This window comes from Erinaceus europaeus, chromosome 2 (assembly GCF_950295315.1).
Source record: "Erinaceus europaeus chromosome 2, mEriEur2.1, whole genome shotgun sequence".
Classification (NCBI taxonomy): domain Eukaryota; kingdom Metazoa; phylum Chordata; class Mammalia; order Eulipotyphla; family Erinaceidae; genus Erinaceus; species Erinaceus europaeus.
In genome coordinates, this window is record NC_080163.1 from 16,224,917 (window position 1) to 16,241,134 (window position 16,218).

Here is a 16,218-nt window from a genome sequence, read left to right on the forward strand (position 1 = left end):
GTAGAGGCACACATGAGGGTTTTTGATGTTGCTACTGACGGAGATGATCAGAGATGTTGGAGAGAGGGATCTGTTAGCATTCTAAGCCCATTATATCTATATGTGAATTCCAGATTCCCTTGATTAGGGACCTGGATGATGGGATGGCCTGGTAGTGACCAAAAGGGCCATTGTTAAAGTGTGCCAGTCGCTTGCCCTTATCCATATATATATTCCCTTTTGTTGCCTTTGTTGTTTTTTTACTGTTGTAGTTATTATTGTTGTTATTGATGTCGTTGTTGTGGGATAGGACAGAGAGAAATGGAGAGAGGAGGGGAAGACAGAGAGGGGGAGAGAAAGACAGACACCTGCAGATCTGCTTCACCGCTTGTGAAGCGACTCCCCTGCAGGTGGGGAGCTGGGGGCTGGAACCAGGATCCTTCCACTAGTCCTTGCACCTAGCGCTTACCCAGCTTTCGTAGTCCTTACTTTATCTGAAAATGTCAGCCTTGGAGTGATTGAGGGAAGTGAAATAGGAAGTAGAAGAAGAGGGTCTCTAGGTCTATGTAGAAATGATTTGGTTAAGTACTTTATAGTGTCTTTTTTTTTTTAGGTCTTTCTACTTGCTTGCTGCCCTTATTGAGTCACTGCAAACTATTGTGCACTTTTCCTTTTTCCATATGTCTGCCATCTGGATCTCTTCCTTTGTCAAGTATCTGTTCAGATCCTCTCCCTCCCCTCCCTCTCTTTTTCCCTCTTCTCCCACCCCTCATAAGTAAACATCTCTATGTTTGTTTTGTTATGTTTCACAATGATGCCATGCAGAACCTATTTATTTATTTATTTATTTTTAATGGGATTAGTGGTTTAATATTGATTTATAAAATTTCATGTCAACAGGGTTATAATTCCATATCATTCACACCATCAGAGTTCTGAATCCCCAATCCTCCATTGCAAGCCACTGCAGTTCTCCTAAGGTTGCAGACATGTCTTAACTGTCATCTCTACAACTATCTGTCTACATTTGTACAGAATTGCCCCCTTTTGCTTCCAGATCCAGTCCTTTCTTCTTCTCCAAGGCACACATAACCCTATCACTACATCCAAGTATCTCTCCCCCTTTCCTCTCTGAGAGCTGGAGTTCAGAGCCCTCCTATCCTCTTCCTCCTATCACTTCTCCCCCACTGGGAGTATGGATCAAAGTTGTTTTGGGGTGCAGAAAGTAGGAGTTCTGGCTTCTATAATTGCTTCTCTGCTAGACATGGGCATTGGCAAGTCAAGCCACACTCCCAGCCTTTTTCTTTCTTTCTTTCTTTCTTTCTTTCTTTCTTTCTTTCTTTCTTTCTTTCCTTCCTTCTTTCTTTCTTTTTCTTTCTTTCTTCCTTTCTTTCTCTTTCTTTCTTTCTTTCTTTCTCTTTCTTCCTTTCTTTCTTTCTCTTTCTTTCTTTCTTTTTTTTAAAGATCTTATTTATTTATTAATGAGAAAGATAGGAAGAGAGAGAGAGAGAGAGAAAGAACCAGACATCACTCTGGTACATGTGCTGCTGAGGGGGATTGAACTCAGGACTTCATGCTTGAGAGTCCAATGCTTTCTCCACTGTGCCACCTCCCAGACCACAGGCCCTGTTTCTGTCTTTCCCTAGCAGGGTAGAGATTTGGAATGGCAAAGATGAACCTATTCTTTTACAACTCCCCCCCCCCTCCTTTTTCTATCAACTTTTCATCATGGGTGATACCTTGGTTCACTGCACATTCATTTACCACAACTTATTTTTGTGGCTATTGCTACATTTATTTTGAGCTCATGATAGTCCACTCCCTCCACCTGTCTTTCTCTTTTCAGTCTTTATGTTGGGTCATGTGAAGATTTAGGGAAAAAATCATGGTTTTGCCTATCTGGCTTCTCTGACAGGTGAACTGTCATCTGTCCTGTGGACTTGGGAGTTCCTGAGGGTCAGTACAATCAGGCCACCCTCCTCACAAGGTTCCTTGGAGGGGTCCGTGCTTACCTCCTGTCTCTCTTCCCCCTGCATTTCTTCTGTTTCATTTTTGGTTTATACTTGTTTTCTCAACATCATCCAGACTAGTCATTGCTATTGCGACTGTGTTGATTTTATTTATATAACAAGAATATTGGGGCCAGGTAGCAGCACACCTGGTCAAGTGCTCACATTACAGTGTGTAAGGGCCTGGGTTCAAGCTCCTGGTCCCCATCTGGAGGGGGAAAGCTTAACAAGTAATGAAACAGGGCTACAGGTGTCTCTCTGTCTCCTTCTCTCTCTCTTTTTAAATTTTTTTATTACCTTTATTTATTTATTGGATAGAGACAGCCAGAAATAGAGAGGGAAGAGAGGGAGACAGACACCTGTAACACTATTTCACCACTTGTGAAACTTTCCCCTGCAAGTGGGGACTGGGGACTCAAACCTGGGTCCTTGCACATTATAACAGGTTTACTGAACCAGGTAAGCCACCACCAAGCCCCTGTCTCTCTCCTTCTCTGTCTCCCCCTTCCCTCGAAATTTCTGGCTGCCTCTATCCAACAAATAAAGATAAAAAAATTAAAAATTATCTTGCTCACACATTCCTTTAATACAAACAAAAGGAAAAACCTAATTTTCCCTCTTGTTGGAGACTTAAATATAGAACTACATGTCACCACCAAGAATGTGTCAAGGGAACATTGTTGCATTACTCACACCACAGCTATAAACCATCTACAGTCAAAGCCCAACTTCAAAAGCAAGTTGCTACATTCAATATGTTAAACTGGAACCAACAACTCGGAACCTACCACTGATCAAAACATCAAAGTTTCACTAAGCAATGCAAAAGGAAACTTTGTAATCTAATATGGAAAAAAAATGTAGTCATTTCCATCCTGTACTGTGGATAGTCTGTGTAAAAGTGTTAAGAACAAGAAGCAAGAGCAGATCGTCAAGTAATAATTTGCTTTAATTTAATTAAAAATAAGTTGAAAGTGTCTCTAAATGAATAATACACCCCAAAATACATTTACCTCATTGATTTTTAAAAGGGTGAGGCCAGTGTTTTAACATTTCTTTCAGTTATTTGATAGAGATTGCCAGGCATCAAGAGGGAAGGTAGAGATAGAGAGGAAGAGAGAGAGAGAGAGAGAGAGAGAGAGAGAGAGAGAGGGCTACAAATCTGCTTCAACACTCATGACGCTTTCCCTCTGGAGATGGGAACGGGGGGGGGGGGCTTGAACCCAGGTCCTTGTGCATCATAACATGTGCTCTTAACCAGGTGTGTCACCACCCCATTTTTTTTTTTGTTTCTTCAAACCAGTCAGAGTCAAGTTCACTGCTCAGTGTGAATGTGACGGAATGAGCATAGATTGACAGTGGTTCTCATCTTTTTCCCCTCCAGGGACTCCTTTGAAAATTAGAAAAGCTGGAGGAAAATGTCCACATTTCTGATAATGGAAAGGGGTACTTGGGGCTGGGCAGCGGCACATTGCATTACAGTGCACAAGGACCCAGGTTCAAGCCCCTGGTCCCCACCTGCAGGGAGAGAGCTATATGAGTGCTGAAGCAGGGCTGCAGGTGTATCTCTGTCTCTTGCCTGCTCTATCTCTCCTTCTCCTTTAAATTTCTTTCTGTCTCTATCTAATAAAGGGATAGGTTCTTTTATTGATGTCGTCGTTGTTGGATAGGACAGAGAGAAATGGAGAGAGGAGGGGAAGACAGAGAGGGGGAGAGAAAGACAGACACCTGCAGACCTGCTTCACCACCTGTGAAGCGACTCCCCTGCAGGTGGGGAGCTGGAGCCCCGATCCAGGATCCTTAAGCCGGTCCTTGTGCTTTGTGCCACCTGTGCTTAACCAGCTGCTCTACCGCTGGACTCCAACTCCCCAGGGATAGCTTCTGAACTGGTTGCCCATCTCTGGATCAGTAGTGTGTGTGTGTGTGTGTGTGTGTGTGTGTGTGTGTGTGTGTGTGTGTGTGTTCATGTGTGTTCCTTAGACTTCAGCCTGTGAACCTCTGTACTTGGGAAATTAGGGATCATTGCTTATTTATGGGGGGTGGTAGTGAAATGAAACCCTCCAGTGCCCCTCTGGGGTTCTTTAAGATCAGCCAAATTATTAGATAACTGTGAGGCAGATAAATCAAAGAGAAAGAAATTAAGAACTTCTGATAGGCATGGGAGAGAGCCAGCATTCCTGAGTATTTAGGCCTGGCCCTAAAGAGCTTCCCTGGGAGGAAGGTCCCTGAAAGTGAGGCTGGTTCTGTCCAGGAAGAGGGGTGTGGAAGCAGCAGCTGAGAAGGAAGGTTACCGCCTACAGTTAAGTTCCTGCTGGCCTTCTCCCATTCTCCACAGAGGGGTCACCTGTTCAGTGTTGTGAAACTCTGAACTAACCCTTGCAGCCCATGTGTTTCCCACAGCCCCCGAAGCTGATTTTTCTACTTTGCTTTTTCAGTTGTTCATGGTGGACAATGGAGCAGATGACTGGAGAATAGCCATGACTTATGAGCGGATTTTCTTCATCTGCTTGGAAATACTGGTGTGTGCTATCCATCCCATCCCTGGGAATTACACGTTCACATGGACGGCCCGGCTTGCCTTCTCCTACGCCCCCTCCACCACCACCGCCGATGTGGACATCATTTTGTCTATCCCCATGTTCTTAAGACTCTACCTGATTGCCAGAGTCATGCTTTTACATAGCAAACTGTTCACTGATGCCTCATCTCGGAGCATAGGAGCACTTAATAAGATAAACTTCAATACACGTTTTGTTATGAAGACTCTAATGACTATATGCCCGGGAACTGTACTCTTGGTTTTTAGTATCTCATTATGGATAATTGCCGCATGGACTGTCCGAGCCTGTGAGAGGTAAGTGTTGTTTCTTTTCCTGAGAATATGCTTTTGCCACCTGGTCTCCTGGGCCACACACAGAGACCCACTGGACTTGCTCCGGAGACGTGACGCTCGGCTGGGCTGCTTCTCTTCCCTGACGTAGGGGGCAAAGCTTCCCCTGAGGTGTTTGCAAGTGGCGTTGCTGTGCTTGCAGTGTTTTTTTTTTTTTTTTTTTTTTTTTTGCTGGTTCCATCGATTTGCCGTAGAGGATTGCCTTTCACATCTGAGTCAGTCCGGAGAATTGCAGAATTGCAGACTGGGAGGGGACATTGGTGAGAAAAACGCTGCTGCCCTGGGACTCATTCTGGTGCCTGGTTGGTTGTCAGCATGGATCTCTGTTAAGAGAGACGGGCCTGAACCCCTGGGAAAGGTTCTTCTCCTGATGGAGCACTGAGGACAAGTGGCTGGCCAAGTTATGCCAGTGTCACATGGTTCCCTTATGCGGAGCTTGTTGGCGTACATTCCTAGTTTGAGTCATGTGTCAACAGCAGGTGCGCCTGGCTGGTCTGTATTTGTTTTACTCTTTGAAGGGCTGGCTCTGTTGGCCTAGAGTGAGACCTGCTTAGACTTCCGGAGCCGTTGAGTGAGCCTGGACTAAGCAGTTACAAGATAATGCTGTTCACTTTGCCATTTGACATCACACATAATCGAGAAAACGTGGCAGCATTCTCTTAAGCAGGAGCATCATTGTAGAGGATGGGCTGGCTGGGGGAAGGCGGGGCTTGTGTGACCTTGGTGTAGAAGGCATTGGAAGTAACAAGAGACAGGAATGATTTTTTGACGTTTCCAGAAGTGTGGATATGGGTCTTAGCAGTAACTAGAGTTTCTTGAACTTGAATTTTTGGAAAGTTGAAGTTATATATACGCACGTGGATTCCCTGAAGGGAAATGTGATCATTGTGAGAATGGTTACAAACCCATTACACCCCTCCTCTATACCGACTTTCTAGAAACAAACTCTTGAAGTACATTTAGCCTTTTATTTGGTAATTATGTGTCCTCTTTTGGAATGCAATTGTATATGTGGCTGCATCTTGAATTGTAGTCTAAGCATTTATAGAAGTTGGGGATTTGGTCTTTTTTTTTCCCTTGTCTTTTTTGAAAAAATATTTATTTATTTATTTATTTATTTATTTTCCCTTTTGTTACCCTTGCTGTTTTAACATTGTTGTGGTTATTATTATTGTTGTTATTGTTGTCATTGTTGGATAGGACAGAGAGAACTGGAGAGAAAAGGGGAAGGCAGAGAGGGGGAGAGAAAGACAGACACCTGCAGACCTGCTTCACCACCAGTGAAGCGACCCCCCTGCAGGTGGAGAGCCAGGGGCTCGAACCGGGATCCTTCCGCCACCGGTCCTTGCATTTTGTGCCACGTGTGCTTAACCCACTGCACTACCGCCTGACTCCCTTCCCTTGTCCTTTTAACATGCTATCCTACCCCCCACCAAGTAATTTCTGTCTTCTTAGCGTGTCTGATATCCACCCATCAGCTATATTACATGTTGCTATTATTTGTGACTACATAGATTGACCTTATGTCTAGATGATCTAGACAGTATTCAAGTCATCTTGCCTTTCCTACACAACTTCACTTTTCAGTGGAATTAAGAGTTGCCTCATTTCATTTGCTTAGGTGTGTAGACCTCGGAATTCTCCTATAGTATGCAGATGATCTTCTCCTCTCTACTAGGGAGTCTTGTCAATTTCACACAGCAGAAAAGGTTCTCAAGACTGTCTAACCTGCTTTTCCCTCTTGCTGGAAATTTCATATATATAGTGGATGTGTTTTTGTGGGGGTGGGGAAGAAATGCCCTTTTATTCAACTCAGCTTCTCATGTCTTCATTTTGGTAGATGGCCTCATTTCTTTCTTTTTTTTTTTTAATTTCTTTATTGTGGAATTAATGTTTTACATTTGACAGTAAATGCAATAGTTTGTACATGCATAATATTTCCCAGTTTTCCATATAACAATACAACCCCCACTAGGTCCTCTGTCATCCTTTTTGGACCTGTATCCTCTCCCCCCCCCCCACCAGCCCTCATTTCTTAGTTTTAAGAGCAGACCTTGGGTGAAAGAGAGAGGTTTTATGAACTTTGGCAGGGATGAGAGTTCTGTTTTCTCAGGCTTCTTTGAGATCCAGATTGAATGTGAAGCTAGATTGGAACTCACTTTCTCTCAAAACACTGAAAAGTTCAACTTGTTCCTCTGGCAGTCTGATGCCTTCTCTTTTAAAAAAAAATTTTATTCTTTTTTTTTTTGCCCTTGTTGTTTTATTGTTGTAGTTTTTATTGTTGTTATTGATGTCGTTGTTGTTGGCTAGGACAGAGAGAAATGGAGAGAGGAGGGGAAGGCAGAGAGGGGGAGAGAAAGATAGACACCTGCAGACCTGCTTCACTGTTTGTGAAGTGACTCCCCTGTAGGTGGGGAGCTGGGGGCTCGATCCGGGATCCTTAACGCCAGTCATTACACTTTGTGCCACCTGCGCTTAACCCACTATGCTACCGCCCGACTCCCACTTTTCTTCTCTATTATGGCTAGCAACTTTTCAGGTTAATGTCCGAAAACCATACAAAGATCGATTGTTGAGGTGGGATTCTATTTTAGTCCAGTGAGAAGGGAACTTAGTAAGCCACTTTGATCTCGGAATTAGTATTCTTGAATGATAGTGGTGTGTGTTCCTGAGGTCTTGCTGTGTGTGTTTATTAGCTGCCTTATATTAGTTCTTCCAGTTTTCTTACTTTCTTTTTAAAATATTTTATTTATTTATTAATGAGAAAGCTAGGAGAGGGGAGAAAGAGAAAGAACCAGACATCACTGGTACATGTGGTCCCGGGGATTGAACTCAGAACCTCATGCTTGAGAGTCCAATGTTTTATCCACTGCACCACCTCTTAGACCAGTTTTCTTAGTTTCTTTCTGTGTTTTCCATCTCTATGTTATATATATGGAGATAGCCTCAGCTTTACCTTTTAAATTTTTCTCTTGGACTTACTGCGCAGCCACTTCAAACATCCTTTCTCCTCATCTCTGAATGTATGTGGTATCGGGGTTGGGTGATGGTGCAATAGGCAAGGACCCAGGTTCAAGCCTCCGGTCCCCACCTGCAGGGGGAAAGCTTTGCAAGTGGTGAAGCAGTTCTTCAGATGTCTCTCTTCTCCCTCTCTATCTGCCCTTTCCCTCTCAATTTCTGGTTATGTCTATCAAATAAATAAAGATAATTAAAAAAATGTACCTAAAAACAGACAGTAGTATCATGCTCCCTCAATAGAATGTTTTATTTCTCTGAAGCTGTTAATGATAATTTTTGAAAACGGTTTCAATTCTTTTTCTTTATATTCTCACAGTTGCATGTGCCCCTCTTTCAGCTTCTGTTTATTTTCATAAGCTTTCCTTCCTTGTTTTGCTAACCCTGGGTCTCTGCAATTATTTAAGAACTAGGCTCCACAGGACTGATTGGAAGCTCTCTGTATTTCTGTAAAGTGTGTCCAGTGGGGGAAAAATCCAGCAGGTGGTTTTTGTGGAGGGCAGGAAGCACTGGCCGAAGTATCTATCCCTATTTTCTGCACCACCCAGCTGGGCTCTTGGCAGAGCTTCCTGCTACCTTGGAAACAGTATTCTGGGCAGTTTAGGGCAGGGTGGTGGAAGCCTCAGCTGCCAGTGGAGGCATTGCTTCTTATCCCTGGCTCTGGTCCTTCCAGACTTCTGCCAGGCTAGCAAGATGCACCAGTGCCAAGCACGTAGAACAGTGGAGGCGGAGTGTCTCAGTGTCGCTCTGCTCTGTGGTGTTTGGTGCTGTCCTCACCCTCAGAGCCTCCCTGTCCTCTCCTTGTGCAGAGGAAGGACAGTTGTGTTCCTTGCCCAGATAGTGGCACAGAGAATGCCTGAGCCTCTGCTGTGGGTGTGTGTGTGTGTGGGGGGGGGTTCTCTCCAGCTTCTTCACAGCTGTCTCGCCACCCTGTCTGCTATTTTTGTGACACTGCTCTGTTTTAAGATGCTAACTGGAGTCTGGGAGGTGTCTCAGTGGGGACTCCATTCATCTTACCATGCCTGAGGCCCTGGGTTTGATCCCCAGCACCAAGCCACACCAGGAGAGCCTCGGGGTGGTGGGTCAGCCTGAGATTGTCTCTCAGGCCTTCTCAATGGAGAAGCAAGAGTGGGCTGGGACTCATAGGTATGCAGATCCCTGAGTTCATTCTCTGACATCACATTAAAACATATAAAGCAGAACCCTGGAGTGACAATGCAGGCTTGAGCCCCAGGTTGCCATACAGGGGCATTTGCACAGGGGAACCTTCATGATCAGTGGAACAGTATTGTGGTCTCTCTCTCTTCTCTCTCTAGCTCTCTCTATCTCTTTATCTCTGTCTGCATCCTTGATCTAAAAGAAAATAAAAAGGCTCCCCAGTCCTCACAATAATCCTGATGGCCAAGAAAAAAAGTCACTTGATAAAATAAAAAACATGTAATCATGAAATACAAAAATAACATGATCATGGCTTGTTTTTATTATTTATTTATTCCCTTTTGTTGCCCTTTTTTTTCTATTGTTGTAGTCGTTGTTGGATAGGACAGAGAGAAATGAACAGAGTAGAGAAAGACAGAGAGGGGGAGAGAAAGATAGACTCCTGCAGACCTACTTCACTGCTTGTGAAGCGATCCTCCTGCAGGTGGGGAGCCGGGGGCTCGAACCGGGATCCTTGCAGCAGTCCTCACACTTTGTGCCACGTGTGCTTAACCCGCTGTGCTACTGCTCAACTCCCATGATCGTGACTTTTAAGGGGGTCTAGGCAGGGGACTGAGACCAGGATGCTTGTTGAGTCCATCAGCTGTCACCAAAATTATGCAGGTGTTTTTTTTGTTTGTTTGTTTTTTGTCCAAGGTTATTGCTGGGACTCAGGGCTAACTCTATGAATCCACTGCTCCTGGTGACTTTTTTTTTTCCTATTCTTTCTAGGCTAGGACAAAGAGAAACTGAGAGAGTAGGAGAAGATAGAGAGGGGGAAAGAAAGGTAGATATCTGCTTTATACTATCTGCACTTAACTCAGTGTGTCACCACCCAATCCCTGAGTCTTATTTTTTAAGGTTTATTTATTTGGGGTTGGGCTGTAGTGGACCTAACTGAGCATACATATTAGTTACTATACACAAAGACCCTGGGTCAAGTCCCTTGTTCTTATCTGCAGGGGGCAACTCTCTTTCTCTCTCCCCTTCTCTGACCTCACTTTGCTCTCAGTTTCTTTCTGTCCTATCACAAATAAATAAATAAATAAAGCCATGTGCAAGGACTGTGATTTGAGCCCTGGTCTCCACTTGCAGGGGGTGGGGGAGCTTCCTGAGTGGTAAAGCAAAGCAGTATTGCAGGTATGTCTCTCTCTCTCTCTCCCTCCCCTCTTCCCCCCACTCTATCTCCCCCTTCCCTTTTGATTTCTCTGTCTCTATCCAAGATAAATAAAATACATAAAAATTTAAAAAGAGGGGCCAGGTGATGGCACACCTGGCTGAGTGCACAGATCACAGTGCACAAGGACCCAGGTTCAAGCCCCTGATCCCTACCTGCAGGGTAAAGCTTTGCAAGTGGTGAAGCAGTGTTGCGGGTGACTCTCTGTCTCTCTCCCTCTCTTAACACCCCATTCCCTCTCGATTTATGTCTCTGTCCACTAAATAAATAAAAATAACTTAAAAAGTAAATCAAAAAAGAATGCTTGAAAAAAGTGCCCCTACACATGAGCTACAGTGGAAAGATGCAGAGCATTCGTCCCCCATGAGGCTCCGTGCCCTCCTGTTGCCTTTGTCCATGTAACACATGGTATCCCCAGAACTCAGGCAGGGAGTGAAGGTGGGTTTTAGAACCATGGCTCAGAGCTGAGTTGGAGTGCAGAGAGCCTGATGTGTTTAGAGGGCGAGTCAGCCTGACGCCCTGGGGATGAACCAGTTTCCCAGGTGCTAATCCTTTGAACGCTCCCACTTGGTCTGTTGATAGTGTCCGGGACTCAGCAGCCCACAGATCTCCAAGGAGCTGTGACTGTTGTAGATTCCTCCGGCTGTTGGAAGAGGCCCCAGTGGTTGGGTATTTACACCCAGCAGGGCATGAAGTCATAGCCACTTTGAATACACAGTTTGCTCCGTGGGTGGTGCCCACAAGGGCTGACAGACTGACACAGAGTTTGCTCCCTGGAGGTGGGGAGCTAAGTGCAGTCCTGTCACTATCATTTTGGACACAAGGAAAAGGGGGAAAAAAAAAAAGCTTCCTTGTGTTCTCTGCTGGGGGACTTTAAAGGGGGATAGTTGAATCTCTTGATTGAAGTATAAGTGATATAGCTTTGTGTTTGCACAACTCAGGAGCTACAGTGAGCATTTAGAATGATGCAGGGATCACCTCCATTGAGGTTGGGAACTGCCCCATCAATCCCAATGGTCGCCCCACCCCACCCCATGCCCATGTGTGCTCAATTCCTGACCACTCCGGTCTCAGGGGGCCACTGCTCAGCTCTTACCCTCAACCTGATGTTTTTTTTTTTAAATGTGTATTTCACTTACTCTTTGGATAGAGCTAGAAATCGTGAGGGAAGGTGGACATCTGGAGAGAAAGAGAGACACCAGCAGCACCATTTCAGCATTTGTGAAAAAAATAATCCCTCCTGCAGCTGCAGACCTGAGACTTGAACCTTGGTCCTTGAGCAGCTGTACCCTGTGTGCTGACTCAGGTGTATCACCTCCTCCAGTCCCCCTAGACCTGCCTGAGCCTTGAAGAGTGTGCAGTTGCCTTTGTTGGTTTAGTTCCACTGCGGCTGTCCAGCCCTTCTGTGACCCAGAAGGCAGTGAGCGAGCATCTTTCTGTATAAATAGATAGATAAACAGATAAATAAATAAGTAAATAAATGTAATTTATTGCCAGCAGTGTTATCATTAGGGCTTGGTGCCTGCACTAGGAATCTAGCACTCCTTAAGACCATTACTTTTGTCCTTTTTATTTCATTCTGTTTTATTTGGTAGGACAAAGAGAAATTGAGAGACGAGGGGGCATCTAGAGGGGAGAGAGAGATGGACACCTGCAGACCTGCTTCACTATCCCTGATGCTTACGCCTCACTGCAGGTGGGGAGTCGGGTGCTCCAATCTGGGCTCTTGCACCCGGCAGTGTATGCACTTAACTGGGTGTGGACCTTCTCATCTCCCTGAGCTCCTTTCTTTTTTTCTTTCTTGCCTCCGGGGTTACTGCTGGGGCTCAGTGCCTGCCCCATGAATCCACTGCTTCTGAAGGCTAGTGTTTTTCCCCCTTTTGTTGCCCTTGTTTTATCGTTGGTGTGATTATTATTCTTGTTGTTATTGATGTCGTCATTGTTAGATAGGACAGAGAGAAATGGAGAGAGGAGGGAAAGACAGAGAGGGGGAGAGAAAGACAGACACCTGCAGACCTGCTTCACCTCCTGTGAAGCGACCCCCCTGCAGGTGGGGGGGAGCCCTGGGGCTTGAACCGGGATCCTTAAGCCGGTCCTTGCGCTTTGTTGACAAATTGCCACATTTCCTGTGTCCATTCACACAGCCCTGCGCCTTATGGACATCTGCTGCTCGGAGCTTTTGCAGAGAAGTGTTCTGTGTGAGCATTGTCCTTGTCTCTCTGAGGCTCACATGCAAGGGCCTGCACCCCTTTGGATCTCCTTTCTAAATAGCAGTCACTGGGGGTGGGAGGTGGGGTGTTGTTTTCATCAGAGCCCGGGCACACCTACATATTTATTTTCAATGTGAAAGAAAGAGATCAAGGAACTGTTCTACCATGGATGACATTTAATTTGCTCTTTCTTTAAATAATAAAAAAAAACTCCTTTTTTCCCTTTTCTTCCTCTCCTCCACCTCTTCAAACTCTTTTCATTTTAAACTTTCAAAATCTTTATTTATGTGTTGGATAGAGATAGTCAGAAATCAAGAGGGAAGGGGGGGATAGAGAGGGAGAGAGACAGAGGGACACCTGCAGCCCTGCTTCACCATTCATGAAGCTTTCCCCCTGCAGGTGGGGATTAGAGGCTTAAATCTGGGTCCTTGCACTCAACCACCCCACCAGCTAGCCTGCCTGCCTAACTTCCTTCCCTCCCTCCCTTCCTTCCTTCCTTCCTTCCTTCCTTCCTTCCTTCCTATCTTCCTTCCTTCTTTCCTTTTTTCTCCAGAGTATTGCTCAGCTCCAGTTTTTGCTGGTATGGGGACTGAACCCAGGATCTCAGGCAGGAAAGTCTTTTTACATCATCATTATGCCACTTTCCTCTGTCTTCCTTTGCACACGGTGCTGGTAATTTACCCCAGGGCCCCACCCATGCCAGGCCTGTGCTCAGCCACTCAGACCCATCCAGGCCATCTCAGCAGTCTTCATCAGTGTGAAGTGGGTTAAACATGGTGACGCCCACTCCCCGCCACACACACACACACACACACACACACACACACACACACACTCCCCTTGATCCTTAGTACTTTGACTCTCTTCTTCGCAAGCTGTCTGCTGAAGCTGCGTGTCCATCTCACCCTTGGACCTTCTGTCTGATAGTGCCTGACTTCTTCCTGTCTCCCTGTTGCCGATTCTTTATCAAATATGGTTTGCTTGTCCTTTTGCATCCCACCTAGTGCATGTGTTTGGAGCATGTTGAATGTGTGTGTGCATGGTGTGTATATGTGTGTGTGTGTGTCTGTGTGTGTCTGTGTGTGTGTGTGGTGTGCTCAGTAGTTCTTTAAACCAGCCTTGCCCAGCCTTCCAGGGCCCTGTAGGAAGCAGCTGAGTAGCTTACAGTCCTTGGAGACAGGCAACTCCGACCACCTTGTTGAGTTATTTGCTTCATATGCCTTTCTTCCCTTTTTTTTTCTTCCCTACACAGGAGTCATGTTTTCCTGATAGCTATTATTCTCCATTAACAAGAATGAGAGGAAAGGATCAAGGGTGGCTGCTTTTTTTTAAAAGATTTTATTTATTTATTAATGAGAAAGATAGGAAGAGAGACAGGGGGAGAGAGAGAGAAAGAGAGAAAGAGAGAGAATGAGAATGAACCAGACATCACTCTGGTACATGTTCTGCTGGGGGAATTGAACTTGGGACCTTATGCTTGAGAGTTCAATGCTTTTATCTCCCATGCCACCTCCCAGACCATTGCTTTTTTTGTTTGTTTGTTTTTTAACCTGCTGAGGAGGGAAAAAAAGGGCTTTTTGTTTCTTGCGTGGCTTTGCTGACGGCAAGAAGCACTGCATCATCATCAGGCCCTGAGGATGCCTGTCCTGTTCTCACCTGGGGTGACCCTGCCTCACCTCCTGGAAAGATGTTTCAGACTCTGCATCTCCAGACCCCAGCTGAGGTGATCATTGCTTCCTAGGGCTTTAAAAAAAAAAAAAATTATTAGTGATTTAATAACAATCGACAAGATTGTGGGATAAGAGGTACACAATTCCATATAATTTCCATTGCCCCCCTCCATTGGAAGCTTCCCTGTTCTTTATTCCTCTGGGAGTATGGACCCAGGATCATTATGGGGAGCAGAAGATGGCAGATCTGGCTTCCTTGGGCTCTTAAGGGCTTTGCTATGTGTGTTGGCAAGGCTGACCCCGGATTAGCGTTGCAGATGGAGGCTGTGAGCGCTGAGCCCTGAGGTCTCCCCTTTGCTGAGACCTTGATAGGTGGTTCTGAGAGTGCTGAGTGACACCCACCTGTGGGCATGGAGTTGATGCTGGGCCTTCCTAGTGTGTTTCCTTCCTGTCCTCTGACAGGATGTCTTAGCACCCCCTACGGAAGACCTGGCCACTGTTTGACATTCATTTTCTTCCAGAGTGACTCGAGGACAAACAAATGGGTTTTGACTGACAGCTGCCCACTCCCTTTGCTCTCAAACAGCTGTCTGTTCAGAGATCCTGTGTTCAAGGTACTTACAGGAAAGTCGGTGTTGTATTTTCCTGACTGGTATTTGAGACCTTCTCACAGACGCAGAGAGTAGTTACAATGGACTCTGCACATGTCCGGGGGGGAGGGGGGAGTGTTGTGGTGTCATAAACTCTTAGGAAGCCTTGTGTAAGCATCATGGGCCGTGGGGGCTGGCCTTATAGCTCACCTGGGTGATACATAAGCGTTTTCCTGTGTACAAGCCAGATTCCATGCTGTGATGTCTTTCCTTTCACTCTCTGTGTGTCTGAACTAGTTGACCTAAAACAGTGAAGCCTCTGTAATGGCCAAAACAAACTAACAAAAAAGCGAAACAAACAAAGGAACCTAGGGCCCAGGTGTTGTCACTTGGTAGAGCACATATTACCTATACATGAGAACCCAGGTTCAAGTCCCCAGTCTCCACCTTTCAGGGAGGGGAAATTTCACAAGAGGTGGAGTAATGCTGTCGGTGTCTCTCCTCCTTTCCCTTTCTTTCTTTCACCTTCTGTCATAAGGAAAAAAAAAAATAAGAAGAAAGCTGCCACAGATGATGGATGGAGTTGTGTAGGCACCAAGCCCCAGTGATAACCCTGGTGGTGAAAAACAAACAAGCGTGAAATGTGAGCTAGAAAGTGAGACGCAAAGGATTCCGAGCCAGTTGAATTAGCTGGAAGCCGTCTGTGATCATGTGACTGAGATAACTAGCCCAGGAAATAGCTCAACTGGCAGAGCTCTTGATTTAAATCCCAGTGATGCATGTACCCCCGTGATGCTCTCTCTCATATGTAATTAGCAGAAAGACTTCTTTAAAGTTGAAGTTGTGCGCAGAACCCAGGTTTAAGTCCAGTCCCCCACTTTATTAAAGGAAACTCAGGCGTTGGGGGGGGTCTGTCTTTCCCCTCTCTGCCTCTCTGTCTCTATCTGGAAAAAAAAGAAAATTAAATCACTGTTTTGATTTCCAGAATATGGTTCCCCTATATGTTTGGTGGCTGGTTGTATTAGTGACCACCCCCCCACACACACACACACACATAAATTCTCTTAGAGCAAAACCATTGACTGTATTTCTGGAGCCAATGAGTCTCCACTCACTGTTCTGTGGTGTTGTCAACCTTTTGCCTCAGAGGACATAGTGATTTGGTGTCACAAAACCAAGCCCCCCACAGGGAAGGCTCAGCTATCTTAGAGTTTAAGAAGACAGTAGATAGTTATTGTTATAACCAAGTTACTTGGGAAACTTGGTTCACATTGAAAATCCTGTGGTCACAATTTTCTGTAATCAGACCTTAACATGACTGATGTCATTTAATATTATTTACAAATAATACCTTATATACTGACAAGACCGGTGGCTTCTGTTCTCCCCGGTCTAAGATTATAAATGCTTTAATAATTTTCTAAACCAGATATTATTAGAAATGCATTAATGATTTTATTGGGAGAAGTAATGATTCACAG

The 16,218-nt window shown here is 45.2% G+C and overlaps 1 protein-coding gene across 1 annotated transcript in view; it reads left to right on the forward strand.

Annotated features, from left to right (window-relative positions):
* Positions 1-16,218, forward strand: part of KCNN2 (potassium calcium-activated channel subfamily N member 2) — a 191,658-nt gene that overhangs the window by 54,713 nt on the left and 120,727 nt on the right. Inside the window, exon 3 of the mRNA XM_060177160.1 lies at positions 4,424-4,842. Coding sequence (XP_060033143.1) covers positions 4,424-4,842 — 419 coding nt within the window. The remainder of the gene's footprint in view (positions 1-4,423; positions 4,843-16,218) is intronic.